General features: G+C 44.8%; 1 protein-coding gene across 1 annotated transcript in view; it reads right to left on the reverse strand.

Annotated features, from left to right (window-relative positions):
* Nucleotides 1-21,783, reverse strand: part of LOC141147265 (CLIP-associating protein 1-A-like) — a gene marked incomplete in the record, with an annotated part of 201,372 nt that overhangs the window by 75,308 nt on the left and 104,281 nt on the right. Inside the window, 4 exon segments of the mRNA XM_073634471.1 lie at nt 6,098-6,121; nt 8,724-8,827; nt 13,709-13,771; nt 18,986-19,093. Of these exon segments, the coding sequence (XP_073490572.1) occupies nt 6,098-6,121; nt 8,724-8,827; nt 13,709-13,771; nt 18,986-19,093 (299 nt within the window).

Genomic DNA, 21,783 nt, shown 5'->3' on the forward strand with positions numbered 1-21,783 from the left:
ATAAGGGAGGTTTAAAAAGAACATGAAGTAATGGGTATGGCGAGTCAGGTGAAGGGGTGGAGGGGCTACCATCGATCTTTTTTCAGAATTTTTGTTGAATACATTCTGAGCACATTACAGATCATCCACGTTCCATGTGTGGTTCTCAGGACAGCAGGCCGGGGTGAAGCCCACTACACACAGGACATTCGATAGGCGACGTCCACTCGTGTCACAGATGGTGACAGAGACCCAACGTAGACATTCTGCAAGGTGCTGAGTAAGCAAGAAAAACTGGTTCCCTGAAGACACGAGTGACGACATAATGAAGATAGCCGACCTGTCTGATCGTATCTCGAATATGAAGCACGCCCAAAGCTGCAATGAAATGGGATTCTTGCTGTGTTAAGGAAGTGAGAACATGACTGCCGAGTGCCAAGAGACACGCCGTTCTCCCCGAACAGTTCTGGGAATGCAGACCGAGGACATGAAGTGATGATATGTTGTGAAGTGTATAGAATGAAAAGCCTCCAACCAATGCTCAGTAACAAAAGGTAGACAGACAGATCTCTCTAACGGCATGCTGTTGAGGAATGCATACCTCAAATAGTAAGCCCCCCCCAAAAAAAAATCTCTTATACAAATGGATTCTAATGTGCTGAAAATGTTTAGGACAGAGATCCAAGTGCCCAGAAGACTCTTGGGACCCTTGGGTTGGTTGCATGCAGCGGCATCCATTGTCTTGTATACTCCGGGAGCCCCCAAAATCCATGGAGCTCCAATATTCAAATATCAGCTTCAAGACAGAAAGATAACAGCCTATTGGCCCTTCCCAGACCTCAAGATTGGTCCTTCACTGTGATGTCAGCGACCATTAAAAAACACAAACTTCACTCTCCCAATCAACAATGACTATTTGTAATGCTTACGCTGCTAGCATTAGTAAGTAGAAAGTATATTAGATTTACTGGTTTTAAACTTTTTTATTTCTTCAGTTACTTCCTGGTTTCCAGGCCTAGGCAAATGATGCCATACATTCTAAGAGGGGGGGGGGTTTCTCAGCTAAGCCCACCCTCCTGCCGGTGTTTTATCAGAATTTGTAACGGAAGTGACGTTCCGTCGCCGCCATCTTGCTACACCCCGCACTAATCCACAGTAAGGCTACAGTGAGAAGGTGGCAAGCGGACATCTTGTTACACCCACCGGAGTCTGGCATTTCACACTTATTTTTAACAGTAAACTCAGCTTATATAGTGACATACAGTATTTAAAAATCTGTCTGACTGTTTTAGCCGTTTGAAAAATCATCAAAACAGTCTGAGGGATTTCAAAAGACTGAATTTCACTACATAAGCCGAGTTTACTGTTAAAAATAAGTGTGAAATGCCAGACTCCGGTGGGTGTAACAAGATGTCCGCTTGCCACCTTCTCACTGTATCCTTAGTGTGGACGAGTGCGGGGTGTAGCAAGATGGCGGCGACACAACGTCACTTTCATTACAAATTCTGGCAGGTCGCCTAATCTGACGAAACACCTGCATGCCTGGGCTAAGGGCAGATGGATTCCAGGAAGTAAATGCTACATGAATCATATGCCCTTACTCAAGATGTCCACAGCCAGAAATGCTGGGGGGGGGGGGGGGGGGGGCGTTTTCAAAATGGTTTCTCAGCAAAATACATTATGAAAACATGGATGGATGGGGGAGTTTGCTTTAAATATTTAAAATGAATTAAATTGTGTTTTTGGTTTGTGTAGTTCCAGAGGTGGGAGAGTGCCAGAAGTTGATTTTTTTTCCCCGCAGAAAAAGAGATTGGCAAACAAAAGGTCCTCAAGGCAGAGGGGGGCGAGTCAAGTCTCTGTTGAGGGGGGGAGCTGAGCTACTGAAATAATGGCTTATGTGCTTTTGCTGTGAAATTTGAAGATGAATCATTCAACAGTGCCTGTAGCTAGAGAGCTCAGTGAAAGCTTGATTTATTTATTTCAGGTACTTATATAGCGGTGCAGAGCTTTACACATATTTATTGTACATTCACATCAGTCCTTGCCCTCGTGGAGCTTACAATCAATCTAAGGTCCCCAACTCACATTTATACATACCAGGGACAATTTAGAGAGGAGCCAATTAACCTCCCCAGCATGTCTTTGGGGTGTGGAAGGAAATATTTTAAAGCTCATTTACTGGGGGTTAAGAATATGTAAATGATTGAATGTTCATAGCCCGGCCAACAGGAGAGTATATAAACCCAACACTTCCTATTCCTGATATGTGCCTGCTGTACCATGTACTTGTATGAGGAAGTCTCCTGTTCTCTTTGTATTGCTTCCTTTGTGTGAACTCCATGGTGTACCTGCCAGTTCCTCTGCTTTCCTTTTTAAAACTGACCACACTAAGCAGGAGAGCACACCATGGTCTGTCCTCCAGCTGTGCTGGGAACTCAGTGTGCTCTCCTCCAATGATTAGACATAGTCATGACATGCCTCCCCTGCACAGCCTTTCACTGGAAGATCAGTGTGTTGCTGTTTCTCTTCCCCCAGCTCTTATGCAGCTGAGAACGGAGGGAATGTGATCACTTAAAAAAAAAAAAAAAAAAAAAGGGGAAAAAAGGAATTCATAATTTTTTTTTTAATCTATACAGGGGGTCCCCGACTTACGAACATCCGACTTACGAACGACCCCTACTTACGAACGGGGCCCGAGTGACGTCACCGCGGCCTTGTCCGGCCTAGTGAAGCCTCCAGGATCCCCGGTCTTTCCTACGAGTGCTGGCCCGCGGAGGTGCACCACGGCCGGCCTGCCTGGACACACCATCTATCTATCTCCCTGCTGTGCCATCAGGTGAGCAGCCCGGCAGTACTGTAATATGCTTAATATATGCTTAATATGCAGTGTACTGTACCTGTTCCTCCTGTCCCTGCCGCCATGTAAAGAGTGAGAGGGGAGAGCTGAGCTCCTCCCCTCTCAGCTATGACAGAAAATCTAGGAGTGCTAGGAGGTGACAGGGTCAATAAAGGGAACCTGTCACCTCCAATTGCTATCACACAGGGAATTGTTTTCTCCTGTGTGATAGCAATAAAGTTAAGTGAAAAAAAATTGATAAAAAAATAAAAATAAAAAAAAATAAGAAATACAGTATTAATTAAATTTTAAAAAAAATAACAAAGTAATTAAAAAAAGTAAAGAATAATTAAAATAAAAAAAAATTATACTGTCTGTATCCTCATTAGATGGATTTAATCTCACTTCCTGACTCTGAGACTGGATTTGCACTTAAAAAAGGTACTGTTCCGACTTACAAACAAATTCGACTTAAGAACAAACCTACAGTCCCTATCTCGTTCGTAACCCGGGGACCCCCTGTACACACATTTTGCCTTGCATTTCCATTTTAAACTGAATGGGTTGTTTTACAAGGCGATTGTTTACAATCACTTTAAAAGGAAATAAACCCATCAATTTGATAGTTTAAAAAAAACTGTTAAAGTGTTCGTCAACCCCAAAAAAATATGCAGATTCTGGTCCCTTAAAGCAGATTACACAGCACAGCGCTTATGCTGTGTAATCTGCCCCTCTCTAAACTGTAAAAAACTCAACTTGCCACTTCCTGTATCCCCCCTCTAAACAGACCACGAAAATCAGGGCTGCTCCGCTCTGATCACTGTGGTCGAGGTGTCTCTCGCCGTGATAGGCTGCCCTGCTCTATTCTCTACCCCCTCCTTCCTGCCTGTCATCCCCCTCTATGTCAGTCTCTGGCCGGCCCCACCCACCCCCACCGCTATTCGTGTAAAATAAAATTAAACATTTTTCACTGCCAGCCTCTCTATTCCGGCCTGGCATAGTCTGGCATAGCACACTGTGTCACTAGTAAGGATGAGCTTAGGCGTGTTTGCAAAAAAAAAAGAAGCCGTGTATCGTAGCTGTAAAGCGGCCGCGAGTCACGTGACCGGACTGAAGACAGCTCAAATTAGGCATTTACACTGCTCGTTTTTGAAAACTAGTGACTAAGGACGAGCTCAGGCGTGTTCGCAAACCGCACGTGCAGAGCCCGCCAGGAAGTCGGCACTGCGGAGCGCTAATCACAAAGCAGTGAGACATTGTCCCGATGCGCGGCTGCAGAGATCGGGAAATGTCTCACTGCCTGTGATCAGCGCTGTGCGGTGCCAACTTCCTGGTGGGCTCTGCACGTGCGGTTTGCGAACACGCCTGAGCTCGTCCTTAGTCACTAGTTTTCAAAAACGAGTAGTGTAAATACCTAATTTGAACGGTCATCAGGCCGGTCACGTGACTCGCGGCCGCTTTACAGCTACAATACACGGCTTCTGCGGAGGAGACGAGCGGCTACGTGATCTCTCCGGCTGATGTCAGAGGGAGATCACGGCCCCTCCCGTAGAAGCAATCCATCAGACTTGTGAAGCGGCCGTGAGTGATGTGACTGGCCTAAAGACAGCTCAAATTAGGTATTTCCACTGCTCGTTTTTTAAAACTATTAACATAATGTGCTATGCCAACCTCTAATAGAGGGGCTGACATCATTGTATATGGATGGGTTTAACAAACCCTTTAACATTGCCAGCATGCTGTAAATGCTAACTGTCACATCGGTTGTGCTGTCAACCAAACTGTCAAACCATTTCAATATCGGACACTTTTGCCCCTATCTGCCCAGGACAATTTTCAGCTTTCAGCGCTGTCGCGCTTTGAATGACAACTGCGCGGTCATGCAACACTGTACCCAAACTACATTTTTATTATTTTCTTCATATAGATAGAGCTTTCTTTTGGTGGTATTTGATCACCTCTGCGGTTTTTATTTTTTGCTAAACAAATTAAAAAAGACCTGACATTTTTGAAAAAAAAAAAAAAAGTTTTTCTTCGTTTCTGTTATAAAATTTAGTTTTCTCCTTCACTGACTGGCACTGATGAGTCGGCACTGATATGGTGAATTGATGGTCACTAATATGGTGAATTGATGGGCACTGACAGGTGGCACCGATATGGTGAATTGATGGGCACTGACAGGTGGCACTGATGGACACGAATAGATGGCACTGAGGGGCAGCACTGATTGGGCAGTTACTGACAGGTGTTAATGCTGGACATTGATTGGCACTATGGTGGGCACTGATTGGCACTGGCAGGGGGTTATGATGGGGCACTGACTGGGCACCGATTGGCAGCTTATGGGTCCGTTCGATGGGGGCTGTGCTGATAATCAGTGTGCTGATTATCAGCACAGACCCCCCCCCCCCCAACAGGGAGAGCCGCCGATCGGCTCTCCCTGTCGACGCAAACCAAGGAATGCCGTTTACCGGCACTTCCTGGTTCATGTGATGATCAGCTGTGATTGGTCACAGCTGATCATGTGGTGGGAACCCTCTGTCAGAGGCTTCTTATCACGATCGGAGATGCAGCGTGTCAGACTGACACGCCACACTCACCGCGTTGCGCGCCGGCAGTTCTCCTGCTGCACGTCATATGACACCCAGTCAGGATAACAGAACCACTTCCCGGACGTCAATCTGTTATAGGCCGGGCGGGAAGTGGTTAAAGAGAGGCCAAGATGGCAGCTTTCTTGGCTGAAAACAATAGAAGGGTTTACTTCCACTTTAAGGTCAAAATACAAGAAGTACCCCCCCCCCCCCCCCGGACTCACACAAATAACATGCAATCGCGGAACATGCAGTAATTTTCTATTAGGCGGGTGCATGTCAGGATCACAGTACACAATGTTATAACATTTTTCCAGAAACAGCAGCCTGAACCCTTTAGCAGTCCTGCCATACCAGGTCACAATGAGGACGATTGGTATTTATCCAAAAAAAAGCATGGGGATCCTTAGCAGGAGCGCAGCGCGCTGGTATGATGCAGGAAACTTCTCTTGAAGGATATAGGTGGATTTATCACAAGGTAAGTCACCTTCTTGCTATACTCAGAAAACTTGTGTCTGCAAATAAAACCTCCCAAATAGAACCTTAGTGGGATAGAACGATCAAATAACACTTGTGAGTCTATAGTATGCATTCCAAGCGCAGATCACCAAAGGACAATGGGAGAAGCTACAAGAACGCACAGTCACTCCAGAGCGGGCCACAAAATGTAACATAACAGAAATATTCGTACCTTATTCCTGGGGTCTCCCAGCAGCTAAACGAGAAATTAAGAATGTTATTAGAAGAGGTTTCCAGATAGAGGGATTATGTCATGAGGGGAAACACAGAACGAACGTGACCAGGCTCTGCTATACAAGTTCTGGGAAGAGCAACAGACAGACAACACAGACTGGACACGGGAGAGGCACTACGCGGATCGGACGGACATCCGGCGGCTATCGGCAAATGCTATAGATCTAACGCTATCGACACTGGAAAAGGACGGGCAGAACTCACAGACACGGCTGGAGAGAAATCTAATCCAGTATAAAGCAGACCTGGGCAAATTGCGGCCCCAGGGCCCCATCTGGCCCTTTGGCTGTCCCTATCCGGCCCTCGATGCCCCCAGTGTCACTTTCACTGAGGAAGTGGACCGACTCACAGAGGGGACAGATGTCCTTGTGAAAAGCTGCAAGAACTGGAGGGAGAGAGCCTGAGGCTCGGTACAGCGGGGAGAGTGTTGCCTAGGAGACATCCCGACACGTTCTTGCTGTGTTAACGCCAGCACGCTGCCAACGCCCCCCCGGGAGCCTGAGGTCAGAATCTGCAAAAATCTCTCCTTCCAGTCACAGAGCTTTTCAGAGGGACATTGCATGCGGTTGCAGCCCAGACTTATTGAAATCAGTGGGTGAATTTGACCGGCCTTTTTACAGTTTAAGTGGGTGGTCGGGTGGACAGTAATGCTGCGGCTCGGCCACCCGTTTTTACCACCCCTGACCGCCCATTCTGAAAGAGAACTAATTCATGAGCAGTTGTACCTATTATACCTAGTGCCAGGTATTTGTTCTCTATATGTTTATGTACTTACAGTTCCAAATTAATAAATCGACAAGAATTAAATCCGGCCCTCCACAACAGTGGCCAGTTTCTCATGTGGCCCCTTCGGAAAATTAATTGCTCACCTCTGGTATAATAAATGGTTAGAAAACTATATTATATATATATATATATATATATATATATATATATATATATATATATATATATATACACACACACACATACATACATACATATACACACATACATATACACACACACACACATATATATATATACACACACACACACACACACACATATATATATATATATATATATATACATACATACATACATACACACACAGTAGTACCTTGGAATACGAGCATAATCCGTAGAAGAATGCTTGTAATCCAAAGCACTCTTATATCAAAGTGAGTTTCCCCATAGGAATCAATGGAAACTCAGATAATTCGTTCCACAGCCACTGCTTGTCTATGCGCAGTACCGCGTGTGGCCAGAGGTGGGAGACCACTCAGACACTCAAACACTCGGAGACCACTCAAAGGCACTCGAAAACGGAGTGTTTCTGAGCGTCTTCGAGTGGCTCCAGCGCCCCTCTTCCCCACCTCTGGCCAAATGCGGTACTGCTCACCCCAGAGGCTTGAATCCTGCTGGTCTTGTGAGACAACGCTCGCAAACCGAGTCAGGATTTATAAAACACAGCTATATGTATATATACACACTATATCACTTTCAGATATGGGCTCCTGGATCAGATGTAAGCTACAGAATTGGACTCTGTTACATATTTTGCATTTTTGGCCTCTGCCAGGTCTATGAATTCTGCCCATGGGTGGAAAAGTTATAAAGCACAATAGACACGTTCTCTCTATGCAGTCAATGGAGCAGCCCTTCTCAACCAGGGGTCCGTGGAAGCTTTGTGTTCCTCCTGAGGTTGCTTGAGGTTCCCCCCCCCCCCCCGAGTAGTGGTAGGTTGATCGCTTACCCACACTGACCAATGTAAGGGGGTCACTTCTGCATTGGCCACTAATGTTAAAGTATAGCTAATGGCAAAACTTTTTTTTTTTTACATTTTGAATGAAGTGGAAAGGGATTAGAACCCCTGTCAGTTTTTATCGCTGTCCGTGCTCCTGTTAGGAAGATTCACCCTATCTATTTGTCCTGTTTCCCATTACCATTGAAAATGAAAGTAAAAAACAAAATCCCCAAATTTTGGGTTGTCCCTAGAAAAGTAATAGAGGGGAAATCTTCCAATGGGGGACACAAGCCCTGGTGACCTGGGGGTTCCCCAAGGAATTCCCTTAATTTTCAGGGATTTCCTCTCACTTCCTGTCTGGCTATGGGACAGGAAGTGAAGGTACATATTCCACAATTGGACACAGATGGCGAATAAAAAAATAAAAATATATGACAGGGGTTATAACCCTTCTTTGTTCTATCCAAAACAAAAGAGAAAAGTTTTGCCTAAAGTTCTACTTTAAGGGACACCACAATTTTACCGAAATGTGTTTTTTTTTCTATTACTTAGTTTTATTATTACAGAAAATAATTTTGTTATTGGTGGGTATTAAAAATAGTTTGCCCTTGGTGTCAAATACTGTAGGTACACATTTTTTTTTATTTAAAAATGTAAATATTGTACTAATCATGCTATTTTCTATGAGTGATGGGTATATCATAATTAAACTTGGGGTTCCTTGAAACCATAAAGGGTTCAAGGGTTCCTCTGGGGTAAAAAAAAAAAAAAAAGGTTGAGAAAGGCTGCATTGGACAACGGTGAAGAGCAGCAATGCACGCAATTTGCGTCTCACCAGAGCGTCTGCCACAGCGGCTTCAAGGTCCGTACTGGAGCTGAGAACCCGCATGGCGTTCATGGAGGACGGTAGTCTTCCTGACTGGCTCATTCCATAGCGATCTAAAAAGAAAAGAAAAAAAAAAAAAACACAACAGGGTTACCAACGGAAGCTGAAGGTGGAATTCCAGGGGAAGTAACCACTGAGGACATCAGAAAGGCGACATCTGAAGGAGGAGTGATCACCATCACTTTCTTCTTCGAGTACAAAAACATTGGGGGGGGGGGGGGGGGGGACGGACACCGGACTCCTCCAGTGACAATGTCATTCTGCCCATCTGATATCTCCAGGACATTCCCCAGGAAATCCACTGATAGGACGCGGGTTATCTACCAACCAATAGCAGGCAGGCTTTGCGAATATTCAGCTGCTACACAAAACATTGGATATCAGGACTTGTAATGTAACAGCAGCTGAAGATCCGAAGCCAGGAAACCCTCGAAGCACCAAAGTGGCATATGGCTTCTTAGAAGATGAGGCCTCTGCTAGAGTTCAATAAAATCATTTCACCTGTATGAGAGTAACATGAATAGGAATGGCAAAAAAAAAAGAAAAAAAAAGAAAAGAAAAGCAGAGATGTGATGGATAATCCCAACTGAAAAACAAAGCAGGGAAGTGTGAATTACTGGCCCCTGGATCAATGACACGGCTCATAAGAAATGTGTGAATGTATACTGTGATTGGTCACCAGGGGGCAGTAACATAGCTGTAAAGAAACATGGCAAAAGTTACGTCAATAATAAATCCAAAATAACAAAGTAAACACAACCACCAAATAAATGAAAAAAAAAAAAAAAAAAAAAAGTAAAAGTCTTGTCCATACAATAACCTACTATTCATCACCACCAACACCAATCAAAATAAAAGTAGGATTATTTCCTTGGATTTCAATTGAAAACTGAGATGTTACATTTCCCTGAAGGTTACATTGTATCTTCAGAATTGTCACATCAACCAGGAAACACCAAATATGAATGACAAATTCACTACATTGATTCCTTAACTGTCAGATCAGCATTTGGTGACTTCATTGCGGTCATGCCCTCTCCTTGGCTTTCATTGGCTGACCATAAAAATAAATAAATACATAAAAAAAGAAAAGAAAAGGAAACCGCTTCTGCCGGCCATACATGGGCCAAATTCTGAACAAATTCTCTTTCAAACATCATGCTTGAGGTGATTTGTAGCCGTATTCGTGCAACTGCAACAGAGACAATTGAGTATTGTCCGTGATACGGTTTTTTTATTTGCACCAACATACAATTGGGGTACGTCCCTTTCTTCGAGGTTCTGGCAGTACTGCTGGGACTTTGAAGAAGGGGGGACAAACCTCAAAAACTTGTCCTGAAAAATTGTATGTTGGTACTAATAAAAAAAAACATATCACGGACAGCACTCAATAGGTTTCTTTCAAAAATCAGAAATTTTGTGTTTTTTGTAATCCGATGGCGCCACTATTGATTTCTAAATCCGACCAACCAAGCCTTCAATTTCACATCATGTTACTATAGAATTTTTTTTTTTTTGCGCGGCTGGGAATCTTCTTTTCTTTCCAGGTCACAGCTCATTGCGCATTTCCTTTTTTGACTATATTTCTCGCAGGACTCTCCCCATCATTGATTAGAAATTTTCCAAAAAATTTCCAACACGCCCGATCACGCAAATGCGATAGCCGCACGAGAATCGGTCCACTAATGGTGCGACATTTCGAATGAAAATGACTAGTTATGATTTTTAAAAAGTAAATTCTTTCAGAAATTGACCTGTGCTTTCAAGTGGATCTTCAGTATGTCCCACGAGTGACTCCGCCTGAACCCCCCCTCCGGAAGAGCTCTCTGGCACATGTGCACCGGTGATTGCCAGCGCATGCACAAAATGAGCAAAAGACTTGGGACTTCCCTAATAGCCATCTTTGTGCATACATAGGAAACCCTGCCCGTGTGCAGATGGTCGGGAAACCCCGTGCATGTGCAAGCTGTGCTGCAGGGGGTTCACTCATGAACCGAAGCCCTGTGGCGCATCTGAGAGCGGAAAGGATGCATTGGAAAAAATAAAGAAAATTATATATATATATATATATATATATATATATATATACACACACACACTTTGTATGTACACAATCCACACCTCAACTACTATACCCAAATGAAGGGAAAAAAGAGACCTAGCACTGCTCAATACCATGCACTCTATATACAGATATATAGTACATATGATTGTTAAGCAGACATTCACTATCGGGTAAGACACATAGGGGTCGGTGTATAACAAATTTGTTAGACAAATGTCACAAGCACTTGCCAATCTCCCCTCCCACAAATCCGTCAATATTCTGCTTAATACGTTGATTGCCAGCGCCATCTACAGTCCACATGCGGTATTTGCCTGACTGCGGCATTTCATGAAAATATACACACCATGGCCACGACTGGCTCAGACAATTTTAGGGAATCAACGTATTAGGCAAAATACAGCAACAATTTGTGAAGCTAGGCAAAAGCTCATGACATTTGTGGAACAAATTTCTTATACATGGACTCCACGGCACATTACATCCTAAAGTGTTTGTAAAGGCTGAAGGTGTTTTACCTTCCTTCATTCTATGCATGAAGGCAAAAAACCTTCAGTGTGCAGCAAAGCCCCCCCCCCCCCCAAAATTCTTACCTGAGCCCAATCTTCCTTCAGTGATAAGCATGACAGCCTTGGCTCTCCTTCCCTCATTGGCTAAGACAGCAGCGGGAAACATTGGATACTGCTTCTGTTAATCACAGCCAGCGAGCCAATGAGGAGAGGGGGGTGGGGCCAAGCTGCGGCTCTGTGTGTGAATGGACACGCAGAGTTGTGGATCAGGAGCCCCCATTGCAAGCCGTTTCCTCTGAGCAGGAGGGAGGGGCCAGGAGCACCAGGGGGGGGGGGGGGGGGGGGATCTGAGAAGTGGAGGGTCGGGGGCTGCTCTGTGCAAAACCATTACACAGAGCAGGGAAATATAACATGTTTGTTTTTTACTTTATTATCACTTAAAGTAGAGACATTTAAAAGGGGGGGGGAATCTGAATATCCTTAGCGCTCTCTGCTTTTTGATTACTGTATTCTAGTCACATGGGTCTCACTGCCGTAACACTGATGTGCCAAAATTTACGTGAGAGACTAAATCATTAAACATTAAAAAACACACCAATTATGCATTAGATGCTACACTACAGTGCATTAGGTGATTGTGGGGAATCCAGCCATGCCAAACAATTATTACAGAGCTTTGCTGGACAGACTCCAACAGGTCACACTGCAAAATGTTAGGTCCCTTTCACAGGGGATGATTCAATCAGGACCTGATCGGATGGGTCCATGAATCCTTATGGACAGGTGGGCGTAGAAGGACTTGTGTCCGCTTACACCCACCTACCTCCAATCTGATCCGTCCTCATAAAAAAAAAAAAAAAAAAATGAAAGGGGATCCGTCCCCCTTCATCTAGGCGGATTGGATTGGAGGTCAGTCTGGTGTAAAACGGACAGCAGAGTCTGTTTACACCCAGCCACCCATGGAGCAGAACGTCTCTCTCCGTGTTCGCTCTGCATAAATGGAGAGGACAAGGTCCCGTCATCTGCCCGCTCTGATCAGCGGGGGGATCAGTGTACAGATACCTCGCTGATCAAATCAGAGTCTGTGAAAGGGGCCTAAAAGCATTATTATTCACCAACACCTTCCAGAAGGAAAGTGAGGGAGGCTCAGATCGTTTAAATATTAGGACTAGCCCAAAAGGCCGGTGGTGAGCTGGAATCACAAATAACCCTCTCGCTGCTACTGACACGTGTCATATGTCAGCAGCCGGGAATGTGGGTAGACATCACAAGCGGTCAGCTATCAGATGGGAGCAACCGATTTCAAGGAATGCGCAATCCCCCTCCCCCTCCTCCCACCATGCATCTCAGGCTCTGCTATCTCACCTGAGGGCTCAGGACCCATGTGGCAGATGTTGCCGGGTAGAGGGGAGGCAAACAAGGGAACATCTATCCTTTTATCCCCCTAGATGGCAAGAACCCGGCATTAGGCCACTGCTGGTTTTGGCCTTCACTTTTCCCAGCTCCTGTGGCCAAGGAAGAGGCCAATGGAGCACCATCTGTGATCAATGAGCAGGACCTCAGGGCCTAGGCCAATGCACAATTTGGGCACGGCCACTTTATTATTTTTACTATTTTTCTCCCATGTTTGTCACCTTTCACTTTTGTGTGTGTTTTACACAGGACGTCTAGGGGGAGGATGTGTGGCCTTCTGTTTCCTTCCTCCCCTGTCTCTGAGGGGGTCTTCTCTCTTCAGGAGAGCTCCCCTGACTTAGTATTTGGGGGTGGCTTCGGCAGTCCTAGAAGAATGGTGGTCTGCCAGGTCTTCTGGCTAGGCAGACCATGTTAAACCTCCCATCAGGAGCCTTGCACCCCAAGTGGTCAGGGTACAAGTCCTACCCCTTTGGGGGGGGTGGGGTGGACAAAAGCACACCCTTAAGTGCACTTTTTTTGTTTGCGTTCACATGCACTTTTTTTGTACACTTACGGGTTTTTTTTCGTTATAGGATTTTTGCACCACCACGGATCCTTGTGCTAATACACTCAGCTGGAGAGATAGTGACACTTTCATTATGGCCTTGTGGTAACAACAGAAATCACTAGAGTCTCCAAGAGACAAAAGAAGCCTATGAGTTCAAACCACCAGTGCTCATACACAAGAAAGCAATAATACCAGTCGGGGTGGAGTTGGCCTTAAAGCTGAAATAAAGGTGGAAATAAAAGAAAAAAGATAAAACTATGCTGACAAAAAAAAATGACACATAATGACATAAGGATGATGTCATGAGATGGGAATGCACCATGCCAGCGAGGGATGGGTTGGATGGAGGCAGTACAAGCACATGGAGGATGAAGTGGTCATGCAGTTAGTGCAGCTTCACCTGACTGCCCCACAGACTCGGAAGTGGAGAGCGCACTAGTGGACCTGGAATGACGTCGAGAGGCTGCAAGAAGAAGGAATGGCAGAAGACCCACAGGGTTAACACGTAGAAAACATGGAGACACAACACAAGCGTACATAACATGACCCTGAGATTACCAAGGACCACTGGGGGCCCCCATGGAGGTGGAAATGGGACATAAATCAGAGTGTGAGCTTAATGGCAAAATTTACTCATATTTTCAATGTCATGAGAACATTGTCACCTGAGTCTGCTAAATGAATTCTGGAAATGATACAGCAATCATTACACAGATTCTTGCGGCACCATTTATATCTTTAAAATAATAAAAAAACAAAACAAAAAAAAAACAAAACAATAAGATTACCTCCTGTAATGTCTGAAAGTCATCATCAGTCATAAATCCCCAATAAGCTATCTACAGACAGGAGGCAATGACAAGCTGCAACCACAAGTGGGCAGTAGACTGCACAGCAAGGAGTAGCCTGACCCCTGCTGGTAAAAAAGGTGGTAGTGCGCTTACTTCCATAGTCTCTATGAAGTGCTTCCTTCACTAAACAAAACCCAACTGACAAGAATTGACTGTTCGGGGTGCTTAGAGAACAGCAAACCTGCACAGATCACTATTGTTCCCTATGATAAGGCAGTAAAATCAGCATTCACCCCTTTGCAAACTTTCTTCGTCCCTCCCTAAGACCAGGAGAGCCAGGTCTAAAACATTAAAGGAGCACTCCACAGTCCCTGCAATATTTTTTTTCGTCCTGAGGATTGGAAAATAATGCCTACACTTCCAACTACCCTCCTAATATGTCTATGTACAGCTTTATTCAGGACTGGGGAACTAAAGTACCATTATAGCCTAGGACTTATTGTCTGCAACATAATACAGAGCCAATGAAACCACTAGATTCTTGATATTAATCTGGCTTAAAGGAGAAGTTCACCTTTGAAATAAAAAAAAAAAAAAAAAAAAAACCCTAAATGTACATTTTTTGCAGGTAAAAAATTGTGCATTATTTTTTTTCTAAGGAGCCTGCAGATCACAGATGCAATGTCCAGCTCATGCAGACTCTCAGGAAAGCTGTCTGCCTGTACCTTACATACAGGCAGGCAGTTACAGTGCCTTGAAAAAGTATTCATACCCTTTGACATTTTCCACATTTTGTCATGTTACAACCAAAAACGTAAATGTATTTTATTGGGATTTTATGTGATAAACCAACACAAAGTGGCTCATGATTGTGAAGTGGAAGGATTATAAATATGTGAAAAGTGTGTGTGTGTGTGGGGCATTTGTATGGCGCCCCCCGGAGTCAATACTAGGGGTGCAACGGATCAAAAATCTCACGGATCGGATCGATCCTCGGATCAGAGTCACGGATCGGATCGATCCTCGGATCAGCATAAAAAAAAAAAAAAAAAAAAAAAACACACAAATCTTGTTACACCCACCGGAGTTTTAGATTTAAAAGCCATTTTCAACACAAAACCGAGCTTATATGCATAAATACAGTATTTGTGCATATAAGCTCAGTTTTGTGTTGAAAATGGCTTTTAAATTTAAAACTCCGGTGGGTGTAACAAGATGTCCGCTTGCCCCCTTCTCACTCTATCATTATTGTACTGTGCAGGAGTGTGGGGTGTAGCAAGATGGCGGCGACGAAATGTCACTTCCTGTCGAGACAGCGGCCACTTCCGGGTGTACCAAGATGGCCGCCGGCTCCGGAGCTAGGCCGAAGCCGGGGCCTTTCCTATGGCTGAGGCCCGAAAAGTGCTCCGCGGATCGCGGGTGTGCCGATCCGCGGAGGGTGATCCGTACGGATCACGGATCGGCAACGATCCGTTGCACCCCTAGTCAATACTTTGTAGAATTCCCTTTCTCTGCAATTACAGCTGCAAGTCTTTTTGGGGGTGTCTCTACCAGCTTTGCACATCTAGAGAGGGACATTTTTGCCCATTCTTCTTTGTAAAATATCTCAAGCTCTGTCAGATTGGATGGAGAGCGTCTGTGAACAGCAATTTTCAAGTCTTGCCACAGATTCTCAATGTGATTTAGGTCTGGACTGTGACTGGGCCATTCTAACACATGAATATGCTTCGATCTAAACCATTCCATTGTAGCTCTGGCTGGATGTTTTGGGTCGTTGTTCTGCTGGAAGGTGAACCTCCGCCCCGGTCTCAAGTCTTTTGCAGACTCCAACAGGTTTTCTTCTAAGATTGTCCTGTATTTGTCTCCATCCATCTTCCCATCAACTCTGACCAGCTTCCCTGTCCCTGCTGAAGAAAACCATCCCCACCACATGATGCTGCCACCACCATGTTTCACGGTGGGGATGGTGTGTTCAGGGTGATGTGCAGTGTTAGTTTTCCCCCACACATAGTGTTTTGCTTTTAGGCCACAAAGTTCAATTTTGGTCTCATCTGACCAGAGCACCTTCTTCCACATGTTTGTTGTGTCCTCCACATGGCTTCTCACAAACTGCAAACAGGACTTCTTATGACTTTCTTCCACCAATGTCTTTCTTCTTGTCACTCTTCCATAAAGGGCAGATTTGTGGAGAACACGACTAATAGTTGTCCTGTGGACAGATTCTCCCACCTGAGCTGTGGATCTCTGCAGCTCCTCCAGAGTTACCATGGACCTCTTGGCTCTTCTCTGATGAATGTTCTCCTTGCCCGGCCGGTCAGTTTAGGTGGACGGCCATGTCTTGGTAGGTTTGCAGTTGTGCCATACTCTTTCCATTTTCAGATGATGGATTGAACATGTGCCACTTTGTGTTGGTCTATCACATAAAACCCCAATAAAATACAGTTACGTTTTTGGGTGTAACATGACAAAATGTGGAAAATTCCAAGTTGTATGAATCCTTTTTAAGGCACTGTACCTGAGGGCAGGAAGATCAATGGACTACGAGAACGCGGACCACTGCCCTCGCAGTTCAGTGAGGACTACAAGCCGTCAGCCACAAGAAGAAACTGTGAATGTGCGGGCGAAGCCCTGCACGTGCGTTCCTTTTTTAAATGGAGACAGTGGGTGCGAGGAGAAGATCCCCTGTCCGCTGTCAGCAGGGTGAGGGGGGAGAAGGTGCAGATGCTAGAACATGTTACATTTTCCACCACGAAAAAAAAAAAAAAAAAAAAACAAGCACACAGGTGGAATATGTATATAACAACATGTTCCAAAGGTGAACTTATACCTTAATACACAATATGGTCAAAAGTATGTGGACACCCCTCCAAATGAGTTCATGTGTACAGAGCCGGGCTCCATAAAGACATGGTTTGGCCTGCACAGAGCCCTGACCTGAACCCAAATGAACACACATGAGATGAATTGGAACCCCAACTTTGATATCCAGGTCTTCTTGTCCCTCATCAGTACCTGACCTCACAAATAGGACCAAATTCCAACAGATACACATCAAAATCTTGAGGGGGGAACTTCCCAGAAGAGTGGAGGCTGTTATAGCCACAAAGCAACTTCATAATAATGCCTTGGGTTTTAGAATGAAATATCCACAAACTTTTGGCCATATTGGGTATACTGCCTTCATTTACTAATGCATCGCCAATTCTTCCTCTGCTTTTAGACACGGCACACATTGCCATGTCTTCCCAATTGTGAGCTCCTCTTCCTATACTATCTGACAAAGTCTCCACTATCAGAAAAGGTGCCCATTGTTAGATATATCAACAACATTATCTCCTCCCTTCCCCCACTACTGCATAAGGCCAAGTCACTAAAGGAGCATAGCCAAAGCTCTTTTGGCTTTATTTCTCTTGTGGGTCACAGGAGTGCACTCAGTTCCGCACTCCTGTGACCCGTTTTTAGCAGACAGCGGGCTAAAGTTTGCTGTCAGCTGATGTCAGCCGGTGCCAGGCTCTGGATCTATCCCGACTTTAATGTCAGGATCCACCCAGATGTCTGGACTGGCCAGCTGGCTCATCCAATCGGCAAGCCCCTGGGGGACTGAGCCAGCCTCTCCCACCCCCTCCACATCCCTGCGCTCCAGTGAGCACTGGAGGGGCAGAGCAGAGAGCCGCCGACTGACAGTCACCAGCTCTCTGAAAGACTGAGGACTGAGCGATCAGCAGTCTTTGATTGCTAGGTTCTTGGTCTGAAGGCGGACAAGCTGTAGCTGGGATCGGTGCTGCAGCCATCTAGGTAAGTAGGATTGTATTTTTAATTCTCGATTCCCAAACTTCTCATTTAAAGGATGAACCATTACAAAATTCCTGATCATTACCTCTCATCTCTCTGATATCTAGAACTTCTATGGGGTTCAGAACCTTTTATTCTCCTAATTTTCACATCTACTAATGACAGAGCTTCACATGGGGTTCATGACTTCATAATTAAAAACTACCCTAAGCTTATCACATAATACAACACAGATCTTTTAACATGCTTTAGACATGCGTGGAGCAGGGACACAAAACACCAAGACAAGAGTATGGAAAGTTCTGGGGAGAATTTAAACAAGAACTCCGGATTTTTAAAATTTTTTTTCTTTTTTTTAAATTTACTGTTTCACTGAGAGCAGATTGTATATAGCTATACATCCGACGCCCCAAGATACGAGAGTCCTACACAGCAGCCGTAGTGCCGTTGTGCAGCTGCACTACTCACCACTTCTTATTTCTTTGCTCAATCACAGAACGCTTTGCATCCTGTGAACCTCTTCACAAAATCCAACACTTTCGATGAACAGGCAGACGGAGGGGATGGGGTGCAAATCAGCCACTGTCCAGGAGAGCTGTACCCCCCCCCCCCCCATGGAGCGCGGGAGTATAGCGAAAGCTTTACTAAACGGCACTCAGTGAAACTGTAAGCAAAAGATCGGGGGAAGTGGCATACATCTTGTATGGCATCAGACATTAAATGCCTTTTTACTGGAGCTCTTCTTTAATAATTGTTAGCTCAGAATTCAGGTATTTCAGTAAATGTTAAGTTCCCAATAAGAGAAAACACTTTGACAAAAACAGAGATGCTAATTTTTCATTAAACTCATCCAGAAGATAGTTGGAGGTTGCAGAGGTCCAGGTTCCTCCAACGGCCCTCCAGCAGCACTTACCCAATGGCTGTTTGAGACTGGTGCGGAGGAAGAGCACACACACTAAACTGTGTTCTAGGAAGTAACACAATAGTCCAGTGGCTCCCCAACATCTTGGAGGGAAAAGGGGGGGGAGGGGTTGTTTGGGAGCATAGTAAAGGGGTGATGATGGGTAAAGGGTTGCAAGTCTGGCAGTACTCACCGAGAGGTGCAAAGCCCCTGGCGGGACTTGTGTCACGGCTGCTCTCACGGCTGGTGTCGCGGCTGCACCCCTGACTCATGCTGGGTCGGGGAATGCGGCTGCTCCGGGCTAGCATGTGATGTGGAAAGGCAGCACATTAATACATCATGTACAGACAGATATAAAAAAAAAAAAAAAAAAAAAAGGAGAAGGCTACAACTAAAGTGGAGGTTAAGGCTGTTATTACAGAGAATCTACTTATTGCAATACAGAAGGGACAAGGCGGCATCATTCACACCACAATGACGGAGTGGAGACCACGGCACAACACAGACCACACAACGCTGGGAAAAAGCACGGCTATGCTGGTATATACAGGAGGGAAAAGTTAACTGGTAAGAAAAAAAATGAGGACATTTTCATGGGATCTAATAAAAAATAATTCAACAAGCAAAGCGGATCCTGTTTCGTGGCGATTTCGTCAAATTTGGAAAGGCATTATCTGACCGAAGACAGTCCTGTGTCCAGCCATGGTGCAGGAACGAAGCCTGCTGGGACGCAGCAATGACCGCTTTCCACAAGGGATGGAGGGATTTGACCTCTGCCACCCAAACCACATCTCCGCAGTGCGTAGAGGGGGAGCTGAGCGGGCAGATGTCTGAAATGATTAATAAGAGAGAGTCCAGGAAACAAACATGTACGGGTAAAAGGAGCTTGGTGGACACACCGCCATTGCTGCTCCCCCAACTCCACCGTTCTTCCACCTGTTTACACTTCATAGCTTTCATTGTAATCCATCTAAAAATCAGGATTTACAACTTCAGATAGTAGATTGTTTGGATTTGTTCTGCTGCTACTTCAAATGCAAACATATTAGGTTAAAGAAGAACTCCGCACAAGCAAAATCCAACACAACCCAAGTGCAACCCCTTCAATACCGGGCATTTTCACCCCCTTCCTGCTCAGGCCGATTTTCAGCTTTTAGCGCTGTCGCAGTTTGAATGAAAATTGCGCAGTCATGCAACACTGAACCTATATGATTTTAATAATTTTTTTTTCACACAAAGAGATTTCTTTTGGTGGTATTTCAACACCGCTGGGGTTTTTATTTTTTTTTGCTAAACAAATGAAAAAAAAAAAGACCACAAATTTTGACAAAAACAAAACAAACATAAAAAAAAAAAAACAAAAACAAAAAAACACCTTTCTTTATTTGTTATAAAATTTTGCAATTAGGTAATTTTTCTCCTTCACTGATGGGCACTGACGGCGACAGATGAGGCTGCACTGACAATCAATGTAAATGTCCCGTCACAGGAAAGCTGGTTATCGGCTTTTCTTTCCTCACATGCTAACAGCGCTGAGGAAAGGAAATGCCGATAACCAGCATTTGTTTACATGATAAAGAGCCAATATAATTGGCTCTTTACCTTGATCAGTGATGCGCTCCAAAGCGATGCAAGCCCCAGGGGGTGCGCACGTGCAGAGTGACCGGGAGGACGTCACATGACGTCCACCCAGGAGGAGGAGCATCCCGCCCAGCCATCAATCTAGTTAGGCCCAGGCGGGAACTGGTTAAAAGTCCAACTTTTTTTTTTTTCTTTAATGGACTTTTTTTAATGGACTGTGGAAGGGTTAGAACCTGTACATTGCTTCATTTCTCTCCTTCACTTTTATCACATTTCACTTCCTTACACACTTCTCCCTTCCGATAGCCTGTATGATGTCATGGGTTGCCATGGCGTTGGCGTCCAGCGTCTTTAAGTGCTGAGTTACGCCAGCCGTGGTGTGCATGCGTGGCCGGCGTACCTCAGTTTTGATTGGTTGATAGACCCAGTCGCCTAGCAATCACAAGGCTAAGCTTCTTTTCTCAGATTGGGCGCATCTGGCAAATGCGCCCAATCATGGAAACCGATTCCCTCCATAGCCCTACATGAATGTTCATAAAGTTCTGGCTGGAGTTTTTTTTAGCAGTCTTGACCATTTTATTTCTTGAATTTAGCAATTTTATCAACTGTGGATAATGACGACGTGCTGCCGTTTATTATGAGATTTTGGTGGGATTTATGATGTCAGATGACGTCATAAGGTGGTAGGTGTCTCCTTGTCTCTTGTTTCTGATTGGTGGATGGTACTTTAAATATTTTTGCATTACTGAATGCACTTAACACATGGCTGACGAAGGGGTCCCGTGCGGCTCCTGTTACACTGCGACGTGATCGTTCCTCTATAAAACCTTTGGTCGGTATTTGAAGATCCTTGGTGTGCCGGCAAGAACACGCGCCACATTTTTATTTGTTTGGGTTACTATTGGGGAAATACACTCTCTCTATTTTCTCCCGGTGGCAACTCCCCAGACCAGGAATAGAAGGGAAATCTTCCAATGGGGACACCAGTCCCACAGACATCTAAGAGGGAATTTCCCTTACTTTGGGGAGATTCTCTCTCACTTCCTGCAAATGAAATCAAGTATAAACTACAAACTAGGGCAGTGATGGCGAACCTTGGCACTCCAATTGTTTTGAAACTACATTTCCCATGATGCTCAACTACACTGCAGAGTGCATGAGCATCATAGGAAATGTAGTTCCAAAACATCTGGGGTGCCAAGGTTTGCCATCACTGAACTAGGGTATATATACTGGAATTTACGCAACTATAGGTGCTATACTGTAATGGTGGTGATCACAGACTTAGAGCAGGACTGTGATAGTGTAGCGGGAAATCTGGCGCCATCGGACCCTTGCTGGGAGATATACAGTGATCAGATATAATACTGTAAACTGACACTGTACTAATGACACTGGCTGGGAAGGGGT

Source organism: Aquarana catesbeiana, linkage group LG06 (assembly GCF_042186555.1).
Source record: "Aquarana catesbeiana isolate 2022-GZ linkage group LG06, ASM4218655v1, whole genome shotgun sequence".
NCBI lineage: Eukaryota > Metazoa > Chordata > Amphibia > Anura > Ranidae > Aquarana > Aquarana catesbeiana.